We start from the raw sequence: 25423 nt of genomic DNA on the forward strand, positions 1-25423 counted from the left end.
ACAGTGGATGGACATGCAATTTTTGATGTGCATTTTTTTTAGATATTTCGGATTATTAACCTTATAAACCATCCTCAACGTTAGATAAAAACAAGTCAAAAGTGTTGAATTAATGTCACAGAAAACTATTTTGATGAAAAATAGCGAAACAAGTGTTAAAACGCGGAAAGAAAAACGAAAGGTAACATCTCCATTATGGGACAATACACAGGACATAAACCCCATTACACATAACACGGAAAACTCGTGCAGTGGTATCTACAGTACTATTGACAGTGCGAGCTGTGGGGTTTGTAAAGACTACATAAAGAAGGCCAGGTATGAACCATACGTAGATTTCAGTACCCATTTTCATCCACTCAACATGGCGTATGCTCCGAGCCCTTATGCTATGCCGGGGTTCTGCCACAGTCCGCCGCCGGGGTCCTCGTTTGGTATGCAACCGCCGTGGGCAACAGAGTTATTGCAAGAAATGAAGGACATCAAGTCAAAAATGAAATCACTTGACAAAATAGAACGAGCAGTTAATCAGATAAGCAGTAAACTCTCGGAATTGGAAATAAAGGTGTCAGAAATCGACAAAAGGGTTGGAGACAGGGAACACGCTTCCACGTTTATAACTGCACAATACGAGGATACATCCACAGCGCTGAAAGAGGCCACAAGGCAGATAAAAACTTTCAATGATGTATGTAACTCACTTGACACTAAGGTGAAAACATTAAGTGATGAGAAATCCAAGACAGAAAACAAGCTCATAGAGCTCAAAATGAAAACAATGAAAGATAACTTGGTATTTTATGGCCTCCTGGAAGCATCGCCCGGCATGCGCGAGGACTGCAAGGCAACGGTGCTCAACGTGCTCAACAAAATTCTCAATATTCAGGAAGATATCATGATCGACAGCGCATACCGTCCAATGCAGCAAAGCTGCTAAGGGTGACCACGTCCGGTTATTGTAAATTTCCATTATAATCAACAAAGGGAGATGGTCCGGAAATTATCATTTGAGGCCGAAAAGCAACAAACCCTGAAGCAGCAGAACATCGGCATTGGTGTGCAGCTACCGAAGGAAGTTCGAGAAGCCCGAAAGCAGTTGTATGACGTCATGCGCCAAGCAAAAAACTCCGGAAAAGACATAAGATTCGTTTGGAAAGATCTACAGATAAATGGCCAGATCTACAAGGTTGGAAACAAGGAGCGATCGGATAACCAATAGGAGGATCAAGAGCAGTCCCTTAACATAGCTGCATGGAACGTGAATGGTCTAAAACAGAAGTTAGGGGACGAGGAGTTTATTAATTACATAAACTCGTATGATATTGTGTTCCTATGTGAAACCTGGATACGAAGTGACACTTGCCTAAATTAAGATATTAATGGCTACACAAGTGAACATCTCTTTGGACAAAAATCAAAGCAGAAAAGGTTAGGAAGATGTACTGGAGGTATTTCTCTTTACTATAAAAACTTTCTTAAAGATAACATTCATATTGCTGAAAAAATATAAATGGATTGCTCTGGATAAAATTAGATAAAAATGTTTTTTCTCACAACACTGATGTATATTTTTGTCATGTATATAGGTCACCAAATGTAGGAAAATGTTTTCGAGCAGAAACCGATGACTTCGATTTTTTTGAATATTTAGAATCTTCAATTATAAAGTATGATAATTTAGGACATGTATTTATCACAGGCGACATGAACAGTAGAACATCTAATGAATGCGACTATATTTTGTTCGACAAATATCTAGATGAGAACCAGCCATTTGTTTGTAAACATAATAGTATTCAACGGCGTAGTAGCACAACACGCCTCGTTCTCGTTACATAAACTGTTCCAAATATTTGAACAATTTGAATTTTCAGTATCCCAAAAAGTTTAACTTTTCGACATATTAGTTGGACCATTACTGCGCTGAAATATGGGGCTCAAACTCGGGCTCTGACGTTGAATTTATACATACCAAATTTCTAAGATATATTTTTGGACTAAAAAAATCGACTACTACAGCAGCGCTCTACGGAGAGTTGGGATGAGTGCCATTATCAGTCCACCGTAAATATATTATGATAAAATATTGGAAAAAAATTATAACTTCGCCAGAAAGCAGTCCTGTAAAAAAGATATACTATCTACTTAAAACAGATGATTTGAATAACAAAACGTACAAAAATAAAAATTGGGCTACACAAATAAAATCAATATTAAATGAACATGGTTTGAGTTCAATATGGATCTCTGAGGAAATCGATGACAACTGTTTATCTCTTGTAAGACAAAGGATATATGACCAATACTTTAAAAAATGATACTGTGACATAAATAATTCACCGAAACTAACAACTTATTCAAAATTTAAGCATACATTTACCCGTGAAAAATACCTAGACGTAGTCATGGAAAATTACCTTAAACGATCACTTGCTAAATTGCGAACGTCATCACACCAGCTTGCTATAGAAACTGGGCGATATTCAAAAACTCCGCAAAATGAACAGCTTTGAAATTATTTCAAAATGAACGCGGTAGAATCGGAATATCACTTTTTGTTAGTTTGCCCAAAATACAAGGATCTCAGAACAAAATTCTTCAAACCTAATTTATGCCAATGGCCTACTGTAAATAAATTTATCGCATTTATAAACTCAGAATAAAAAATTGTACTGAATAATTTAGCAAAATTCGTTTCTTTGCAATTAAGACCAGAACACTGCAGATTGATTAAAAAAAAAGAAGATTTATTTCAATTGTTAGTATCATTCTAAACATCATTGTGTGTACATGTACTAACTATGCTCTTGTTAACCATTGTTGTTAATTGTATGTCTTACCCACTGTATATTTGTTCTATATATTGTTTGCTATAAACATTGTATATGTTTTATGCAATAAAGAATATGGTATGGTATGGTATGGTACATTGAGCATGGTTTTCTTGGTATTAATCTTATATCATTAAAAATGAGTCGTATCATGCTAAAATGGGTCTTAAACCATATGCGGCAAGTGAGCTCCAGACCAGCCAGCCCAATCCCAGTCTGGTCAGTGGCTACGGTGTTCTGTTACAAGACCAAGAAATGTTGTTTGACTTTATAGAGGACATGGTAGCCCTCAACCAGACTGGACAGATGTGCAGACTCCTCTGGAGCTATGCCAGCTGCATAAGGCATTAATACCTTCCTACTATAAAGCAAACTGAAAATTGCTATATGCAAACAGCATTAAACCAGAACAGCCTGCCAGTAACTCGTAGTCAGTTCAGGTTTTATGCTGTTTGCTGCTCGTCAGTATCTAAGGTTTGTAGATGATGCCCTAAAAAACTTGAATCTCGTAAGAAAGGTCTTCAATATAACTTTCTAAGGGAGTACAAATGCATGAAAATACATATACATGTATAAGTGGTAAAGGGTTAAACCCATTCTAGCATCACACTTGTCAAATATGCAATTGTATAAAAGTTCCTCACCAAAATCATGAGGCATGTCAAAGGTCACATCTGCACTGGACATGCTCGATAGGCTGGTTAGGGATGACCTTCTTCCAATCATGTGCTTCTTAGGCAAGAAACCAATGTTATCATGCTCTTTAGAAGCCATTTCTGACTTATTTGATAAATCTGCTGTGGACTGAGCATGCATTGACCAATGTTCTTCTAACAAAAGTTCTGGTACAGCAGTCTCCAATTTTGTACTGAAAATATGGTTTAATTCTCGGTTTGTTGTGTCCTGCTTTTGTTCTTCGGTTTCTTCAATATCTTTTTGAGAAACAAGTATTACATCATTTATAACCCTCTGAAGGTTTTTCTCAGTATTAGAAGGAGAAAATTCAATAGAATTGTCCACATCATAAACAAAATCATTTGTATTGCTTTTTTGCCAATGTTCACTGTAACTTGGTATTATATTTTCTCTGTTGGAAAATGTATGCCTTACCACATTTTCAATATTTTCAACGTCATCATCTTGATAAAGTTTGCCGTTGCTGACATTCACTTGAATATCAGTTTTGGCTTTGTTAATACTTGTATTGCTCCTTTCATTTGACTGATTTTCTATAACATCTTTTTTTGGATTCAACAACCCTTGTGGCACTGTTGTAGTCCCATCAATTTGGTCCTCATATTTACCCATGCCACTGTCATTTTCAGTACTTGCATAAACTTGACTTTTCATTAAACCATTTGCATAGTTATCAGTCTCTTCTGAAGCTCTATCTATATTCTGGTCTTTTTCAGTAGTCACTTTAGCCTCTACTTCCTCCAAATCACCTGATTTCACACTCAATGAATCATTTTCTGAGCTACTTTTATAACTCAGTTGTTTTGCGCTCATTACATTGCCAGACATGTTAGTTTTCACAATTGCTTCGGAACTTTCCGAATCAAGCTCTACTGCAATCTTTTCATTAACTTCTCGCATCAGCTCATGAATTTCCTCTGCCATTTCAACAAGGCTATTTTCCAGCAGTTTATTATAAATTCTCATAAGATCTGCAGAACAAAATCGTTTCTGGACTTTTTTGTGTGAAAAGATTGATCGATGCTTCAAACAAAGCTGTGCAGCTGCCAGTGGATTGCTAGCCTTTAAATAAAGAGGCAGTACACCTGTTACTGGAAGAAATGACAAACAATGGATCTCCATGCTGTCTAAAAATATGTAAAGTTCTTGACGCACACAGCAGATGTCCAGGATACCTGTAAAAATGTAAAACTTTACATAAATTTGTATTATTATTATTATGTTAAATTCACATAAAGCACATTTCTAAAAATATTCCACAAAAGACTTTATTACAATAATTGTAATATCAATGTAAACCAATATTTCTGGACAACATCAATTTTATAATATTGCTGTACGAAGGTAATAAATGAGGAGTTATCATTGGAAATCTTCTTAAATATACTTAAACAAATATTTAAATAGATTATTATCATTTTTGTTACAATGTGATGATATGTTGCAATCATTAAAATAAACATATTAATACTGTAATACTGTCAATGCTGAAATTAATATAGCAAATTGAAAGTATTATTTTTCTTTCATTCAAAAAAAGCAGCAACTGTCAAACCTATTGGAAGAATCAATGCAATATTCAACCATCTGGACATTAAATTGCATACAGCTAAAAAATAAACTTGCTGGCCTTGACATTCACAAGTCAAAGATGTACATCTAACCAACTTTACAACCCATTGACATTGAGGGGGTAATAGACATACAGCTATCATACCTGACATCTTATTGCACCATAGAATAACCTTAACATTCACTGGATCAGGGACATACAGTAATCTAGCTTATGACTGATTGCATCTAATAAAACCCTTGACATTATCTGTGTCAAGGACTTTCAGGCCATGGATTGCACCACAGAATGACCTAGACAGGGTCAAAGACATACAACTAACTTACATAACACTTCATTGAACCATAGGATGACATTGGCATTCACTAGTTAAAAGACTTACAGTTTACTTGACTAACAAATCATGGCAACATAGAATGACCTTGACATTTCCTGGACCACAAGACAAGCGCACCATAGAATGACCTCAAAGTTGACCATGAAGTCATATTCAGTAAAAACTGACTTAGCCGTCAAAAGACAACAACGGTTAACTGCAGACAATGGTCAGTCTGTATTCCCCCGACGAACATCACTGTATATTACACTTGAGAACAATGGTCAACTGTACATAGTGGCCAACAGCAATTATATTACACTCTGGAGTCATTTTTCAACTGAGAACAACGGTCAAGAGTCAGTCTTTTCAAGTTGCAGTTTGATTGCATGAAACAGGTGCAAGTAAAACAACAATATGTAATGTAGCAAGTATAACGTCATAACGACAGAGTATGAGGATGTGACAAAGATCTTCATCGCTGATAAGGTGTTAAAAACAACCCTTAGCTCGCAATTGTTGTTATAAGAAGTCGATACAAGAATGAGTGATCGTCTATTAAAGCAAAACAGACATTGAATTGCAACTTTTATAACAAACCTTAGGCATTTTATAAGAAAGAATTTTTTTAATGTTTAAATAAATCTGTAATAAAAAATGCAATTTTCAATTTCCAGACGAGAAGCTCAAAAAGTTTTGCATGATATTCTATGTTGTTTTGATAAAGAATGATTGTTTGTGTTTTGTACAAAGTTATTTGAATGAAAATGCTGTGTGTGTGATGTTCATTCTCACAATGAATGTTATATGAACAGTCGGATTTAGTGAATGAACAAGATGCATTAGTTAACAACAATACTATCGTTGATAAAGTCATACATTTCGTTTAAAAATAATTTATGTATAAATTTAAATGAATTTATAAGATATTATTCTGTATTATTAAATAGAAGTTATTTCTATTATTATGCTTAGTTATCAGAAATGAACCTTTGTTGAACACTGTGTGCAAACCACTGGGTGGGGTAACGATGTAGAAATACTACCAACTAACCAATCATCTAAAAAGTGGTGATCTAAGAACTGCGGTCACCTGTCAACAGTTTTGAATGTACCTAACATTTTCTTACATGAGTGTGACGTTCACTTAGTCTACTCACCAATTCATCTATACAACGAATTGTTTTGACATGCACTAGGTCATATAATTCATTGAAATAACAAATCATATAACAATAGAACAACCTTGACACTTCCTGGGTTAAGGACATGTAGCTTACCTACCTGACAAATCCTTGCACCAGAGAACAACCTTAACATTCACAGGGTCAAGGACATACAGGCTGGACATTGTCCATGTGAGAATGAAGTTGGGACTGAAATAAAAATATGCACACTCCTTTATTAAAACTAGAGTGTTAACAAAGATTTACTATAGCCATATAAGGAAAAATGCCACACACCCTGGCAGCCATGTTTTTCAACAGACCAAAACCATTTTCGAGCTCATACAAGATACATGTATCATAAGAACAAATGTTCTGACCAATTTTCATGAAGATTGGACTTTAAATGTGACATTTCGAGTGGTAACAAGCCTTTCTTTGCCTTGTGGCAACTTTTTTGGGCATCTGTGACCCAGATTCTAATTTCAGCCATATCACTATGGTCAGTTCACCTACTAAAGCTTGTATTGGGTGTGATTGCATCAAACAGCAAGAAAGTAAGAAAAAATTCTCACATTTTTTAAATAAAGTTATGCACACTTACTTGAGCACCTGAAGCCTGGTAAAACTGACTGACTGGGTGGTAGATACACTGTTATCTTCAGGAAGAGACCTGCAGTAGAAACTGGCCAACATCATCATCTGTATCTGACCATATGCCAGTGATATGGCAATCAACATTAATTATACCATACCATGCATATTATAATTTATACCTGTAAATAACAAGAAACATGGCCATGCAAACAAAAAGTTTTCACCATTTTGATAATGTAATTACTCTAATTTGTATTATAATAAAATGCCAAGTTAGGCCTGCATGAAAGTTCCTTACAAAATTATTTCAGCCAAAACTTCTAACCCACCTCAATCATTTTATTAAGATACAAACGAATGTATTGACTGGATACCACTTTGCTGTTTTTTTTTATAAATTTTTTTGTAAATGTGACCTTAACCTTGACTAACTAGCCCCTCATTCAACCTCAAGTTAATGGCGCTGAAAGATATTAACACAAAATATAAAGATTTGTTTAGTGCAATATCTCCATTAAAATCAACATGTTTCTCATTTGAAGACAATGTATATGTGTAAATTTTAGTTGAAAATGTTTCTTTGGTAACAATTGTTACTTAATTTATTTGCTTCACAAAAAGTACTCAATTCAGTATGCCCAAGAGGACTGAAAATAACCCATTGAAACGTCCATACCATGAATAACCCATTGAAACGTCCATACCATCAATAACCCATTGAAACGTCCATACCATGAATAACCCATTGAAACGTCCATACCATGAATAACCCATTGAAACGTCCATACCATGAATAACCCATTGAAACGTCCATACCATCAATAACCCATTGAAACGTCCATACCATGAATAACCCATTGAAACGTCCATACCATCAATAACCCATTGAAACGTCCATACCATGAATAACCCATTGAAACGTCCATACCATGAATAACCCATTGAAACGTCCATACCATGAATAACCCATTGAAACGTCCATACCATGAATAACCCATTGAAACGTCCATACCATGAATAACCCATTGAAACGTCCATACCAATGAATAACCCATTGAAACGTCCATACCATCAATAACCCATTGAAACGTCCATACCATGAATAACCCATTGAAACGTCCATACCATCAATAACCCATTGAAACGTCCATACCATGAATAACCCATTGAAACGTCCATACCATGAATAACCCATTGAAACGTCCATACCATGAATAACCCATTGAAACGTCCATACCATGAATAACCCATTGAAACGTCCATACCATGAATAACCCATTGAAACGTCCATACCATGAATAACCCATTGAAACGTCCATACCATCAATAACCCATTGAAACGTCCATACCATGAATAACCCATTGAAACGTCCATACCATGAATAACCCATTGAAACGTCCATACCATGAATAACCCATTGAAACGTCCATACCATGAATTATTTTTTACCCCATTCTGACAAACCCGAGCTCATAAATACACTAGATCTTTCTCCAGCAATGTTGACCACTGTTCTGATGATTTTGTATGAGTTAACACCCTTACTGGTCTTACAGGCCCGTACCCAGGTCCTGGGCCCTGGGGCCCCCATCTGACTGTCAAGTAAGGATTTTTTTTAATAATGAGCCTATTGCAAATTGTTCTTTCTTTAAAGGGCAAAAAGGACACATTCCCATAATACAAAGGGCAAATGTGTTTCATTGTCCCTGATAAACAAGGGGATTAGCCTTTGCCATTGGAGATAAGCCCCTTGGCAATGTTTTCTTATCAACGTTCACACACGTCCCCGATCAGTCAATCTTGTGATCCTGAATGCTTCATCTATCGATGGTTGATGCAACACATCTTTTGATTGGCTAAGGAGAAGGAAGCAACTTATAGAAGCAACTGATACAGGTGGTTGTAAAACAAATAATAATAGAAGTGAGGTGATATTGATAATCTTCATTATAGTCGAAACTGACCTAACGGCCACCTGAATTTACTGGTCACCTGCAGAAACGGTCAGTCTGGAATCCCCCCGACGAAAAACACTCTATATTACACTTGAATTTAACCGCCACCTGTCCATAATGGCCAACAGCCACTATATTCCACTCCGAAATTATTGTTTGACCTGAAATCAACGGTCACGCGTTAGTGACAGCATGTCATTTGTCCGTCTATTTTGCGGTGAAAGCGTCTGATAGCAGTCATTGTCTTTGATATTATAAAAGTGGCCCGCTGCGTGTTGAGACGGTTTGTTTTCAGGGGATAATTGTGGGGGTATCTTCAAAAGAAAATATGTTACAGTTTGCGACACGTTTTAAGTAATTATCGCTAATTAAATGACCGCTAATTTGTACATTGTACTTACAGCATTGAGTATCAATTTGAAAATAACATTTTCGGATCATTCTTTAAAAGAGCTTTCTAGCGTACACAACACTTTTAAAGGCAAACGGAATAATAAATCACTGAATAACAATGAGTGGTAAACGTAAGTTCCTCACATTAGAAGAGCGAGTGTAGTGGTTGAAACTGTTTGAATATTTTTTGGATAAAGAATGAAGGAATGTTTGTATTTTGTATGAGGTTGTTGAATTAAAATGCTTTTTGTGTGATGTTTGCATACAAATAAATTTTAACCAACTTTTTTGCGTCTTTTTCTTTGAATTAGAACGGTACAATTACACCGTACTATCGGTTTATGACAGCGAATCCGTTTTTTAGACTTGTACGGACGTGACGTCAACGGCACGTGACAAGCTTTATTTACTGAATAAACCAGATGCATGAGTACACAATTATACCAGCCTTGATAAAGTCATTGCTTTAGTTTAACAATATGAAATTAAATCACTCTATAAGATATTATTCTGTATTATTCAATGTACACACCTAAGTTATTTCTGTTATTATGCTTAGTTAACAGCAATGAGCCTTTGTTTTACACTGTATGTAAACGACTGGGTGGGGTAACGACGTAGCAATAGTACCAACTGACAAACCATCTTAAAATTGTGATCCGAATTCAACGGTCACCTGTGGACAACGGTCACTTTGGTCATTTCCCTTGACTAACCGCTGTTCTCAGGTTTGACTGTATTTGCAAAGGTAAGTTTCTTTGTTCAAGTTCAAGGCCCATAACTTTGCCAAAATTCAATGGACCGGATCTAAACTCATACTCCATCTGTAAATCATGTAGGTAGACTTACACACCAAATAGCAAGTCAGTATCTTAAAGCGTTTTGAAAAAGTATGGAAATGAAATGCCGGAAGGACAGATGAACAGACAGTCCAACTGCTCTATGCCATCATACCGGGGGCATCAAAACCAGCTCAATATCTGAAAGAGTAGCGTACAAAAACACTCGAGAAAACAGTGATTATAAATATAAAATTAAGTATAAGGCCCATAACTTCGCCAAAAATCAATGGACTGGATCAAATTTCAAACTTCATCTGTGGATCATGTAGGTAAGACGTACATACCAAATATCGTCTCAATATCTGAAACTGTTGCATATAAAACCTCCAGAAAACGGTTATTATATAGAACATGTCAAATTGCAAAGGTTATTATATAGAACATGTCTAATTCCAATCTAATGTCAGAGTTGTAGATGATTGTGATTGTTCATTTGTGTTGATGATGGTGAAAGTTAAAATGTGTAGTGGATGATAAACATTTTATTAGGAATTTACTTTAAAACATTAGAGGAGGTTTGAATTCAAAGAGAAAATACAATTACGGTTATGTCAGTCATACTTTATTCTTCGGTTTAAAATAAAAAATAGTAAACTCCACTTAGGTCCTAATGGCATTATAGTGACCAGTCAGGCAGCCAAAAACTGTATATGGACCTCAGCCTAAGGCTTCGGTCAATATACGGTTTGTAGCTGCCTTGCTGGTCACTATAATGCCATAGGGACCTCAAAGGGGTTTACTATTACTAAATTATTGGTTAACGTGTAATATTAATCAATTTATTCAGCACGGCTCTGAAAACTAAATCATAGGCCCTGACAAGTGATTCACATTTGCTTGCACAACCAGGTATTCAAAGTTTAAAATATTAAATTAAATAATTTCAAGTTTGATTTGCAGGCAAGCTACCTATGAACACACTTTCAGTGAAATTGTATGCATTCTAAATTCAAGTCATTGAGCAGATAATTTTTTCTATTTTGATAAACAATGACCTTGACCAACGCACCCTAATTACAGGATGGGTCCCTATGCAAGCTTGCTGTACCACAAGTTTCTTTAAGATTGATCAGTGCAAACTAAAGGAATTGACTGGAAACCAACTGTTTGCTGTTTTTCTATTTCAAAGAATAGTTGCCTTGAACATGGCCCAACTGGACCTAAATGCAAAAGGTTCATCATAATTGGACAATCTATACTAAGTAATGTTTCATCATAATTGGATTATCTCAACTAAGTTATGTTTCATCATAATTGGATTGTCTCTACTAAGTTATGTTTCATCATAATTGGATTATCTCTACTAAGTTATGTTTCATCATAATTGGATTATCTCTACTAAGTTATGTTTCATCATAATTGGATTATCTCTACTAAGTTATGTTTCATCATAATTGAATTATCTCTACTAAGTTATGTTTCATCATAATTGAATTATCTCTACTAAGTTATGTTTCATCATAATTGGATTATCTCTACTAAGTTATGTTTCATCATAATTAGATTATCTCTACTAAGTTATGTTTCATCATAATTGGATTATCTCTACTAAGTTATGTTTCATCATAATTGGATTATCTCTACTAAGGTATGTTTCATCATTATTGGATTATCTCTACTAAGTTATGTTTCATCATAATTGGATTATCTCTACTAAGTTATTTTTCATCATAATTGGATTATCTCTACTAAGTTATGTTTCATCATAATTGGATTATCTCTACTAAGTTATGTTTCATCATAATTAGATTATCTCTACTAAGTTATGTTTCATCATAATTGGATTATCTATACTAAGTAATGTTTCATCATAATTGGATTATCTCTACTAAGTAATGTTTCGTCATAACTGGATTATCTCTACTAAATTATGTTTCATAACAATTGGACAATCTCTACTAAGTAATGTTTCATCACAATTGGACAATCTATACTAAGTAATGTTTCATCACAATTGGACAATCTCTACTAAGTTATGTTTCATCATAATTGGATTATCTCTACTTAGTAATGTTTATCCTAATTGGACAATCTCTACTAAGTTATTGCCTGCTGCCCCACACAACCACCTCCCAATCTAATAACTAGGATTTTAAAACTTGGATAAAAATGGCTGAAACACACAACATAAAATGTCACTATATTGTGCCTGTCTGGTATTTTCAACAGGGTAGAACTATAGTTTAAAGGTCAAAGTAGTTTAAACCTATTGATTTGAGATCGATTGCATAGAAAGCCTTAGTCTTATTTCAAACACTCTTGAGTTGTTTCCTGGGACTAGAAATAGTACTTGGTGAAATCTAAAGAACGCTCCCACAGTGAGTATCAAACCTGTAACCTCCTGATCGCTAGGCGGACACCATATCCACTACACCACTGCGATGCCAATTAGGTCAATGCACACATGATGAAGGCATACAGGTTTAGTTTTGCTTACAGTTCTGGTTTTAGAATCTTCACAGGTGGTGCAGCAAGGAGCTGTTTGAACTGATGGGTGTTAAGCACGTTACCCTCAATGTCCACCTGCAATATGGCACATAAATATAGGCTTCATCAACATTAAAAACTCATAAAATCTACATCTTTAAGTTACTCTTAACGTTGAATCACTAAATGAGCATTAGATAAATTAACAGAATTTGATTTCATACTAATGGAGTCTTCCCAATAAGTTATGCTTTTTTATTTAAGCCGCACACCTTGAAATGAAATACATGTTAATCAATACATATAGATGCAATTTGAAAGTGTGCAAAATTGCCATTAAATCTATAGCATAGTTAGCAAGTAATTTATTATTATTTTTAATTTTAAAACCGAAAGTAGAATTTCTATACGTATACGTCCATTTCGACAAACGCAATTATTTTTAAGTTTTACAGCGTAAAAAAAAACGGATTTCTACCTCGTTACCACCAGATATATTCTAATTGGCATAGATAAAATATTTTTCTTATTTATTCGTAAACTTACTATGCCAGGTTTTTCATGGGTGGCTTTAATTATTGATGCATAATATTACGGTTTGAATTAAAGATTTAAATATATACCAATTCATCATATATTTATCAGGTTTTCACATTCATTTACTGTGAAACCATTTATTTTCGACAGCACAAAATTTCGTCATTTTTATAAAAATGACGATTTCGTCAGCACTTAAATTCGCCGATTTCTTATTTTTAATTTAAAAAAAATGCGTCAGTCAATATCCGATTTGTGTGTAATACATATTCGCGATCAATCGCAGTTGCGAAAAATCGTGGTACGAATGCGAGAACACACTTGAGAATCACTGCAGGAGGTGGGGCCTGTTTGTCACATGCCAATTAAGTAGTCTTTTGTTATCAAGGGACAGTAATGGACCCTCTTAATGTATGCCATTCACACGTTCATTGTTATGATTAGCGGACAAGTGGGATCGAATAACGGTTAACGAGTGTTTGTAACAACGAAGCCAATTGCCAATTAGTCTTATTCTATTATTATAATTGCCAAAAGTAAACTACCGGTATATAAATCAATAATGTAAATAATTTAAAAATAAATAAATTGATACATATAAAATAGTAATAAGTGTGGTTAAACGCAAACAATCAAACAACAAATAGCAAATAAAATATTCTTTATTAATTTGTGATAAATACGCATGTTGATCACACATCGTCATCTTTTCATTTGGTTTATTGTCTTTCATCGGCATTCGCTGAGTGATGGCTAATATGCAACACCCCTGAAAAACACAATGCACCTAATGGGTAATAAAGTTATTAACAATTAGCGCTAATTCATTACCATTCTACAGAAACGAAGTCAATGCATTCGATACAGCTGTACTGCACACGCGTTTTAAAGTAGTGTAACGTGTCAGTTAAGTACCTTGTGTAATCTACATCCCTTTGTGTCAAAACCGGATTAATCTTGATTACGAAACAGCAGTGAATGTGTGCATGGATTATGTTGGAATTTAATGCCTCATGTCTACGGTAAAGTTTTAAAATATTGTTCAACTTAGTGTTTGTTTTTGTTCAAACATAGAGCATGATTGTTCATTAGGATCTTAAATTCGCCGATCGGTCGACTGACGAAATTTATGAAAATTAATGCCTGACGATTAATAATGGTTTCACAGTATATGTATACACATATCATCACATTGCAAACATGTACACTGACCTCTTGACAGTCACATGTGACCATCTATGCATTACCATCAATTTAATCACACTGTTACATAAGCAGAACTAATGTAATGCCTTGAGAGTTGAGACTAGGTTTAGCTAAAGAACTGGTTACTACACCACAGTAACTTTCCATATTGATAGACAGGGCAATAATAAATAGTTATTTCAAAATGCAGTCAAGATGCACTTTCAAAATATGGACTATAAGATATATATATTAAACTGAAAGTCAACATTAAACATTAGCCTGTACGCTTTGAAAATTTGGAGAGAGCACGGCCCATATAAACAAAACTAATTACTGAAAACTTAGACAACAATTGTTTTATTCATCCTTTCCTTTTGAGCAATAGTTTCCTTTGATTAACACTTTCCCACTTAAAAGTGAAAATGGCTATGTGCAAACAGCATAAAACCAGAACAGCCTGCGAGTTATTCGCAGTCTGTTAAGGTTTTATGCTGTTTCTTGCTCATCAGTATCTAAGGTTTGAAAATTAAGTCTTAAAAAGTTGAATTTAGTAAGAAAGGGCTTAAATTTAATATAACTTTCTAAGGGACTACAAATGCATGAAAATATGTATCTAAGTGGTAAAGGGATAGTTTCAATTGATTAAATATTTGACAAGAAGTATAACCAATGAGCAAATCCAAGCTCCACCCTCGCTGCCCTACCTCCCAGATCCTGGAGCCAGGTCGGGCACTGTAGATCATGGGCAAAGACATTCCAACTTGGAGAAAACAGGCCCCAAAATTGCCATCCCTGGAGTAAGAAAGACTAAGCGCTATATGATCAACATCATTTGCCTGAATAAATGAAGTCAAAATTAACTTTGATTAACTCTTTCCCACTTAGAATCAAAGTGAAAATGGCTATGCGCAAACAGCATAAAACCAGAAAGGTCTGTGAGTAAAGGTTTTATGCTGTTTGCTGCTCATCAGTATCTAAATGAAGCCTTTAAAACTTGAATTTAGTAAGAAAGGTCTTTAATTTAATTTTAACTTTTTAAGGGACAAAAAAGGCGTAAAAAATAAACCTAAACGCAGATTCGAAACCTAAACACGGACCCTAAGTTCAATGTCAAGGTCACAGGGGTCAAAATTTTTAAGCGTATGGAAAGGCCTTGTCCATATACACATGCATATCAAATATTAAGGTTACATCTCAAGGGACATAGAAGTTATGAGCATTTTTCGAAACCTAAACGCAGATTTCGAAACCTAAACACGGAACCTAAGTTCAACGTCAAGGTCACAGGGGTCAAAATTTTTAAGCGTATGGAAAGGCCTTGTCCACATACACATGCATACTAAATATGAAGGTTACATCTCAAGGGACATAGAAGTTATGAGCATTTTTCAAAACCTAAACGCAAAGTGTGACGGACAGACAGACGGACAGTCTGATCACTATATGCCCTCCTTCGGGGGCATAAAAACAAGGTAAAGGTTTGTTCCTTTTTTTCTTTTCTCCAGCTCTCGTTATCTCTATATTTTTTCTTGTTCCCACCGACTTCGAGATAACAAGAGTAGACTGTATGCTGATGATCAATATAAAGACCGTTATCAATGAAGGTACAAATATTTATGCATAAAGTTAAAGGTAAAAAACCAACAACTCACAAGACAATAATCCATAAATTAGACAATCCACTCGGGTTCAATTTTAAATGTATCTATAAACTTACTTTATGGTGCATTTTATTCAGATGAATGGATCAAAAAAGGGAAACATAATTTCCAGACTGTAACAGCTATAGACCATTTAAATGTATTCTTCACCCTTTGCATGCTGGGAAATTTGTCGTCTGCTAAAATGTTGTCTGCTGAATTTCTTCGATTTTTTCAAAGAATACTATCAGAATAGCAAACAGTTTGGATCCTGATGAGATGCCACGTTCTGTGGCGTCACATCTGGAATTCGGTTCCAGCACTGAAAGAGTTAAAAATATGAAATCCAGCTTGTAAGCCAGTTGCAAATCTGGCAACTTGTTTTGCATTTCAACACTGATATGGATTTATTTATTGAAATGGGCTACTTATTAATATGTGGAATTTCTGTAACTGGAAGTATGAAAACAAGAGCATCGCAAAACGGGTGCCACACTCGGCTGCCGGTGCAGTTTTGAATATATGAAAGCTTGTCAGAATTTTTTTTTTTAGAGGTCACAGTGACCTTGACCTTTGACCTAGTGACCCAAAAATGGGTGTGGCATTTAGAGCTAGTCAAGGAGCAGCTACATACGAAGTTTCAAAGTTGTAGGTGGAAGCACTTTGAATTTAGAGGCAATGTTCAAAACCTTGACAAAATGTAAAGGTTTTAGCACAAAGCGGACGACAAATTAACCAACATGCTCTTTAAACAACAAACTTAAAAGCAACAACTACGAGTACTCCAATTCATTAAACTGAAACACACAAATTCACAAATTATTTTTACCAACCTACCTTAATTTCTTGCCAATCTGTGTATATGTATGTCTGAAAAGTTAATGATTTCCACTGAGTTTCAAGTCTACTGGTGTTGTACGTTATAACAGGTTCTTTTAGAGTTTTTCTCTCAAGAAATCACTATGTCAAGAACTTATCAAAAATATTATTAATATTTTAATGTTCTATTAAAAACTTTCAAAATTAATAGAATTTATTTGTATCTTCAGGACAATTATGTTGTTTTTTTCATGTTTGAACTTTTTCATAAAATGTTTTGCTGTGATAATTTAACCATTAGGGTGCTTATTATCATAATGCTATGTTGTGAATCATATCTTTAATATGAAAACATAAGAATTGTATCTTTTACAGATCTTTGGCTGAATAATTTGACATAAGTTTATTTTGTCATTTACAAAAACTTTAAAGATTTAAAGAAACATTATTTACTGTTTAATGCAAACGAATCGTAACAAATAATTGACAAAACATTTGTTTACAGTTTTGTGTCACACAGGTAGCATCGTGTGACAGTGGAGACAACAATCTTATCTGCCACCCCATCAATCTGAATCACTGTGGAATCCAGTTTCATGATGACTTCTAGAGGCATGGCAAACAAGTTCATGGCCTGAAAACAGTACACATACACCAAGCTTTGTGCTTTTCTTGCATTTTATTTGCTACTTGTTTTCATACTGAATGACAATTTAAACTTTTCTTAACAAATATAGTTCTTAACATTCTTTTCATATTAGAGCAGAACTTTAAAATGTAAGGGCTCAATTCTTTACACATCTTTTTGTAATATATCAGGCAAGGCTTAGAATAATATAACAGCGAGGCTTGCCAAGCCGTTATTTCATTCGTGCCCAGCCTGATATGTTACAAAAAGATCAGGCAGTAACCTGTTTTTCTGTTTATCATACCTCTTCATCCCCGATTTTAAAGAAATAATGAAAGAAAAACGCTAAAAAGGTGCAGTTTTAGTGGGAAAGAATATGACGTTTGTCGTTTGATGTGTTAATAATGACGTCATGAGCACGCGCGCTTAATATTTGTAAAAGAATGTTTTTTGCTGTTTGTGTTGCATTTTGTGTTTAAAATATATTACATCTTGGTATCAAATTCTTTGTTTTGTTAAATCTGATTTGATTTTACTAAAAATGATTACTTTATATTTGATTCTGAGTAATTTGACCATCCTCCACACATGACTGATATAAGAACTTCCTGTTGACCATGACATAAAAAACAAGGGCTGTTTGTAAAACATGCATGCCCCCCATATGGGCTGTCAGTTGTAGTGGCAGCCATTGTGTAAATATTTTTTTGTCACTGTGACCTTGACCTTTGATCTAGTGACCTGAAAATCAATAGGGGTCATCTGCCAGTCATGATCAATGTACCTATGAAATTTCATGATCCTAGGCCTAATTATTATTGAGTTATCATCAGGAAACCATTTTACTGTTTCGAGTCACTGTGACCTTGACCTTTGACCTAGTGACCTGAAAATTAATAGGGGTCATCTGCCAGTCATGATCAATGTGCCTATGAAGTTTCATGATCCTAGGTGTAAGCATTCTTGAGTTATCATCCGGAAACCATTTTACTATTTCAAGTCAATGTGACCTTGACCTTTATCCTAGTGACCTGAAAATCAATAGGGGTCATCTGCCAGTCATGATTAATGTTCCTATGAAGTTTCATGATCCTCGGCGTAAGCATTCTTGAGTTATCATATGGAAACCATTTTACTTTTTTGAGTCACTGTTACCTTGACCTTCGACCTAGTGACCTGAAAATCAATAGGGGTCATCTGCCAGTCATGATCAGTGTACCTATGAAGTTTCATGATCCTAGGCGTAAGCATTCTTGAGTTATCATCCAGAAACCAATTTACTGTTCTGAGTCACTGTGACCTTCACCTAGAGACCTGAAAATCAATAGGGGTCACCTGCCAGTCATGAACAATGTACCTATGAAGTTTCATGATCCGAGGCCTAAGCATTCTTGAGTTATCATCCGGAAACCATTTTACTATTTCGAGTCACTGTGACCTTGACCTTTGACCTAGTGACCTGAAAATCAATAGGGGTCATCTGACATTCATGATCAATGTACCTATGAACTTTCATGATCCTAGGCCTAAGCGTTCTTGAGTTATCATCCGGAAACCATCTGGTGGACAGAAAGACGGACAGACAGACGGACATGTGCAAAACAATATACCCCCTCTTCTTCGTAGGAGGGCATTAATATATCAGGCAACGTTATATCAGGCAGATATCAATGAGGTGGTATGATAAATTATTACTTCAAGCTCCAACAATTTTTAAAGGAACAGCCAGAGATGCTTTTTTTACACAATTTTTGTACCATATCCAATCCTATTTTGACCCACCTTATTTGCATACACCATCATGAGATGAACTCTGCCAAGGTCATCTCCGATGTACAATTTGCCACTTCCATCATCCCAGCTCAGATAAGTAGCCACAGCAACCCCAAGGTCAGAGGATGACCTCAAGGTTTCTGCCTTTGACCTTGAATCAAGCTTCAGGTCAAGGACGTGCACACTGCCACCACTAAATGAACAGTTACAGAATACATGATGTATATTGTATATTAATGGTAAACTTTTCTTTATAACGAACCTGTGTTTGTTCACATGTGCAGGATGAAGCTTGTCTGAATGCATTCACTAAGATTAATTGTTGGTACACACATAAAGTTACAGTTAGTACCTAATAACATAATATTTGCATGTTATTTTTTAAAACCATAAATATACCTAAATAGTTATGTTTGAAACCTTTGATATACATAATTACCAACAGGGTTTCTTTTCCTGCATACCAGGGAACTGTTTTACTAAGCAACTTACCCAAGTCTTAGACTTACGCACATATTTTTAAATAATTGAATTTCATTTATTTTAGATTGATGCAAATTAATTTTTACTTGAAATGTAACATTATATTATGAATTTCATTGAAACATAAGTTCACCAGAAGTGACTTTATATTGACACAGCGTTGCCGTCGCTAATTCGAAGTTGATTTTGTTGATTATTTTTTATTAGATGTTGATCAGTTGAAACCAAAAGTAAATTTATGTCAAACACCATTGTTTATCGGTCAGCATTTTCGGCTTTTAATTCAATACGATGCATCCATCAAGATCAATTAGCAACCCCTATCATAAAAACCATGGTGTGAATGCCTGATAAATCAATAATTTGCCAATAAGTCGCTGATAAGGTGTCATAAACAACACTTTTAGCCAAACGGAGCTTGAATAGCTTATTTTATTTTGAACTTATAGAGAGAGTACGTCGTTTCTACCAACTTCGGGACAAATTGTTTCATACGCATTTACTCAATTCAATTAGAGCAAAAACAACACAACATTTTCGATTAGAGAACACGGTTTACATTAATCAAAAATCTTTTGCACAAGTTCTTTTTTGTTTTTTGTTACACCAAGTCAGCTTTTCCTTTACTTATTTTATCGTTTAAATGTAATTCGAGGCATAAGATCAAGTGCAGGTCGGTGTTTTAATTGCCGACGCGATTTGCACCTATCATAATTTTGACACAAAGTGACTGTCTTTGGTCAATTAAAGTTTCCTAAAGGTGGGCGATTAGCGGGATTTATGACAGGTATACCATCATCACCATAGCAACGCATTATCGCACCAGGAATAAACACTATGACACGAAGATCAACTTTTTTAACAATGTTTGAAGCAAATTTTACGAATACAAAGTCTTTGAAAATACTCGATTTTTTTCCCTGAATATTCGATTTGGAAAATAGCATTCGGTGTGGGACCGAATATTCAGATATTCCTTGACATCCCTACAATAAAGCAAGAATTTGAAGGAACTATACTGAATTTAAAATATGTGTGTAAGTCTACGAATTGCGTAAGTCAGTTCTTTGTATAGAAATAATAATCATTAAGCACATGTGATCAGCAAAAAATGCTTAATAAAAGAATATACTACATGGCCCTAAATCTATCAAATCTGCTGCCGAATTTCGGCGGCAGTCCCCCACCTGAAAAGTATATTTTCCCCCCAAAAACTGATTTTACCCCCCTCAGAAAATTAGTTTTTTTTTTTAATCCCTGATTTATAGTTGAAAATTGACTCCAATATATCACGGTCCATTATACTGCGTTGTCCAATATATCTCAAATCAGCTATGGCTATGGCTCCCAAAAATCTGACGAGCATAATCCCCAAATAACATGTTTTAATCGGAGAATTTGCTGAGATAAAATCAGTTTCAAGGTAGTATTTTACCCTTTTTTCACCCACTTAAATTTTCTGTTTAATCCGACATTTACAATCCAGTTTTGACCAGATTGTTTGCTTTAATTTTACATAATTTTAAGACCTGTGTTCTGCAATAAATAATAACCACACTTGCCAAACATCACAGGTCATTTTGGGTGATACCATTCTCTCTTGAATTTGCTTTTAACTTCCGAAACACACCAGTCCACTCATGAAGGTCTATACAATTATAACTGTAAATGTCACCAGTCAATACTTACCTATCTCAACAATCTTTGCGCGTTAGATACAGTGTAAACTACTTGCTTTTAATTTAGAGGTAAAGATGCATAAGTTTGTCAAAATGCACTACTATTAAAGCCCATGCTTTCCATGAGGATGAATGACGTAATTTTGTACATGGGTCTAATTTGTGCATGCTTTCTTGAACAATAAAACTTGGCAATTGTTTTCGGTTTACAAATTTTATAATACGCATTTGAAAATACTAACATGGAATAATGTTTTGTGTTATACCAACGAATAACATATGGATATAACACATACTTCAATAAGGTAAGTAAATAGCGTGTGTTGAGATTTCCAAACTATGCTTATAAACATGCATGAATAACATGACAATTTATATCGCACGCCGGATATATAACGGTTGCGATCTTTGGACCCCTTCGACTGGGATATATTGGAGTTGCAGTGTATTAATACAAGTTTAGACAAACTTTGCATGCAACTGGACACAGCACTAGCTTGTTTAGGTACAAAAATGACATAATGGTGTTAAATAAGATTACTGTTATATAGATTGAGTAAAACTCCACCTTTCTGTCCTATAGACGGTCACATATATAGAAATATATGTTTATAACAGTTAAACCCTTTTTTATTTTATAAAAATTCCCCTATTTACAAAAAATTCCGCCTCCTAAGGGCTGCGGACCCCTTCCCCCAAAGTAGTGTGAGGGTGCTGTAATTATGAGAAAACATAAAATTACCAAGCAGAAAGTAAAGCCATACAAAAAGCAGTTCCTACCAGGTAAAGGCGATGTATTTCTCATGAGGACTGATCTTCACAATGGCCACACTGTTTGTTTCCTGAAATGGATAATTATAACATCAAAATGAAACAGTAAAGTCCCTTAATAAAAGGTTTTTTAAAGAAATTATTGGCTGTAAATTTGGAAATTGTTTGATCAGACCTAGCGCTTCCACAATTTTTTAACATAGCTTCTTTTTCCTTTCATAAAGATTTTCACTAAAAAACACTAATGGCAACAATAAAATGGCTTATGTTATTTTTATACACACTTGTTATGTAGCAATGAAAAGTTGCTATACAACAGAAATATTGCTGCAATTACTGAAAACTGATCAACGCTATGACTACCTTATCTGCAAATGCAATCTGTAGCAGTTTCTTTTCTTGTCGTGAAAACACATAGATGCCTCCAGTATTGGATCCACAGGCCACAAGCTTAGTTGATACTGCCACACAGTTAAACTGAAGAGTTCAATCAAATGTTAATCACATCATCTAGATACAACTTCTGACCAAGTTTGGTGAAGCTCGGATGAAAACTACTTGAATTAGAGAGCAGACACCATGCTCAATGTTTAAAACGCACTAAGTGACCCCGTGACCTAGTTTTTGACCCGACATGACCCATATTCTAACTTGATCTAGACATCATCTAGATACAACATCTGACCAAGTTTGGTGAAGATCTATCTGATGAAAACAACTTGAAATAGAGAGCGGACACTAAATACGGACCGACAGACAAGCTCACTCCTACATACCCCCTAAACTTTGTTTGTGGGGGTATAATCACATCAATCACTTAAATGACAATCATGAAAAGATTCTACACACACAAAATAATATCTGACCCTTTCCCACTCAGAAGCAAAGTGAACATTGCTATGTGCAAACAGCATAAAACCAGACCAGCCTCCGAGTACCTCGCAGTCTGTTCAGGTTTTAACTTTTATGCTGTTTGCTGCTCATCAGTATCTAAGGTTTGGAGATGAACCCTTGAACACTTGAATCTAGTAAGAAAGGTCTTTAATTAAATATAACTTTCTAAGGGACTAAAAATGCGTGAAAATACGTACCTAAGTGGCAAAGGGTTAATAAAATGATACATTGTATAATCAAAAAGCTTTAAAGGTTTTATGTTGATAACTCGAGACTTGAAATAACTCACCTATCATGTGTAGCATTTACCGGTATGACTTTGGTGTAATAACTGTAAGTTTTTATCTAGGTGTTTTTCACTGTATGACACAGACTAATAATGACATTGTGGTTGGAGTTTTTACCCTAGACACATGATCAATAGGAAAACTATACCAAGTTACACACAGTCACAAAGTTGTAAGACTCTTGTTACAATCAATTTTAAAGTATGCAATTTTATATCTTTGAAATGTTTACTCATATGATTCTATGCTTCTAAAAACACAGAATGTTTGCTTTTTGTTATTTTTTCTGTATAATTTGAAAATATTTATTACAGCATGACATTATATACTACATGTTATTCATTGCTGTATCTTATGTCATATAATTTAGAATGCAATTGCATGTATATCTTTGCAAAATGGACAATTGTTACTAACGAATGAGAATACAACTAATAATAAAGTATGTACCTGTACCATAGGGAGCAATAAAAGTTTATACATTAACATCACAATAACTAAGCCAAACTTACTTTTTCCTATGACTTTTTTGCACATGAACAAAATAGAAAACTACCTTTAGTCTCGTTGACCTGGTAAGTGGAGTTTGAAACTCCTCCATTGATATGTGGTCCACAAGCATGTATGGTTCTGGGCTGGCTTCAAGTTCATCCATCTTGGAGTTTTTTCTGCTATTAACATTTGAAATATTTGTATTCAGCCTTGAAATGCTATTGTTTTTTCATCTGATGTATCATGATAAGCGCAACTATTGACATAGTCTGCTTCATCCTGAAATAATCATACTGCCATGTGATTAGGGAAAGCACTGCAAACACTATACTTTGAATAGAGCTAAGGAGCTTCTAGAATTTGTTAAACTGTCATGCTTACAAATGGGCAATACAGAGAGTTTCGCAACTTAAAAGGCAACTAAACACTCTCTGACATTCTTGTGCGTTTCCACAACAGAAAGACCATCAAAAACATTTGGTTGCCCATGACCAAGACCATATGGTGACAACATGTTAAGACTGAATTAAGTCCCAGCTCCCGCTAAAAATGGCAAGAAAATAGGCGTGTTAATGTAAAGACCTTAACCTTACCTAGAGGGAAAAGGGGTGGCCACTTCAAGTTTGACAGTGTGACAGATTCAGCGGTTCCAGTTGAAATTGGCGGTCAGACTTAACAACATACATGTACAATTTTTGTACATGTAAACAGAATGACAAAAACGCGTAAATTATATGACAGAAGGAGAGAGCAACATTCGGTGGATAATTACCGGTACATTGACAGACTGAAAAAAGTTAATGTTTATTTTACAAAAGATAATGTGATTTTTGTGCTAATAATACTGAAGTATAGTAATATGGAGAAATGTAAAATTCTGTTTGTAATTGCTCAAAGTTATTGATCACTCTAAGTTTTTGGACACCCTGTTTTTTGGCCAAAATAATTATTTTTCGTGACTCTTAATTTTCGGACATGCGAGTTTTCGTCTATCATTAATGACTCTAAATTTTCAGACAGTATACTTCACAGTATTATTTTAACAGATTTTGGCACTGTATCGCTTATCTTGTAACAGTACTTTGATCATGGATTTTTACAAAGGGATTAAGGTCATAAAACCTGGGAGACGCATGCCTGACGGAAATGGACCATAACATTTGCGTCATTGGGTAAATAACCATGTATACCGATAAAAAACAATCACTTCATCCAACATAAAGGAAGCAGTATGTTGGTGTTTTTTTTACGCTTTTGTTCTGTACCATTTCAGGCAAGATCGAGTTAGCAAAGCTGTGGAGTTGTATTTATTTCAAAGTAGAACCACTATTGTGCATCTAGTTATTGATTTTATTTCAATATAATTATATTTTTGGTCATTAAATTTGTGTCTCTAAATTTTCGGACACCTGAAATGTTGTGATATTTTCCGTAT

The 25423-nt window shown here is 34.9% G+C and overlaps 1 protein-coding gene and 1 long non-coding RNA gene across 5 annotated transcripts in view; both read right to left on the minus strand.

Annotated features, from left to right (window-relative positions):
* LOC127871108 (uncharacterized) overlaps positions 1 to 25423 on the minus strand; it is an 82389-nt gene that overhangs the window by 32350 nt on the left and 24616 nt on the right. The window lies entirely within an intron of this gene.
* LOC127871025 (uncharacterized) overlaps positions 1 to 25423 on the minus strand; it is a 70236-nt gene that overhangs the window by 32350 nt on the left and 12463 nt on the right. For 3 of the 4 annotated variants that reach the window (XM_052413656.1, XM_052413639.1, XM_052413660.1), the window contains exons 2-12: positions 24053 to 24167; positions 22679 to 22792; positions 22325 to 22386; positions 19392 to 19575; positions 17485 to 17615; positions 17000 to 17032; positions 15227 to 15314; positions 12808 to 12893; positions 7187 to 7255; positions 6701 to 6792; positions 3476 to 4702 (exon numbers count right to left, since the gene is read on the minus strand). In XM_052413656.1, the coding sequence (XP_052269616.1) occupies positions 3476 to 4702; positions 6701 to 6792; positions 7187 to 7255; positions 12808 to 12893; positions 15227 to 15314; positions 17000 to 17032; positions 17485 to 17615; positions 19392 to 19575; positions 22325 to 22386; positions 22679 to 22792; positions 24053 to 24151 (2185 nt within the window). In that variant the 5' untranslated portion in view covers positions 24152 to 24167. The remainder of the gene's footprint in view (positions 1 to 3475; positions 4703 to 6700; positions 6793 to 7186; positions 7256 to 12807; positions 12894 to 15226; positions 15315 to 16999; positions 17033 to 17484; positions 17616 to 19391; positions 19576 to 22324; positions 22387 to 22678; positions 22793 to 24052; positions 24168 to 25423) is intronic. The other variant, XM_052413648.1, reaches the window with a different exon arrangement.

This window comes from Dreissena polymorpha, chromosome 1, assembly GCF_020536995.1.
Source record: "Dreissena polymorpha isolate Duluth1 chromosome 1, UMN_Dpol_1.0, whole genome shotgun sequence".
Taxonomy (NCBI): Eukaryota; Metazoa; Mollusca; class Bivalvia; order Myida; family Dreissenidae; genus Dreissena; species Dreissena polymorpha.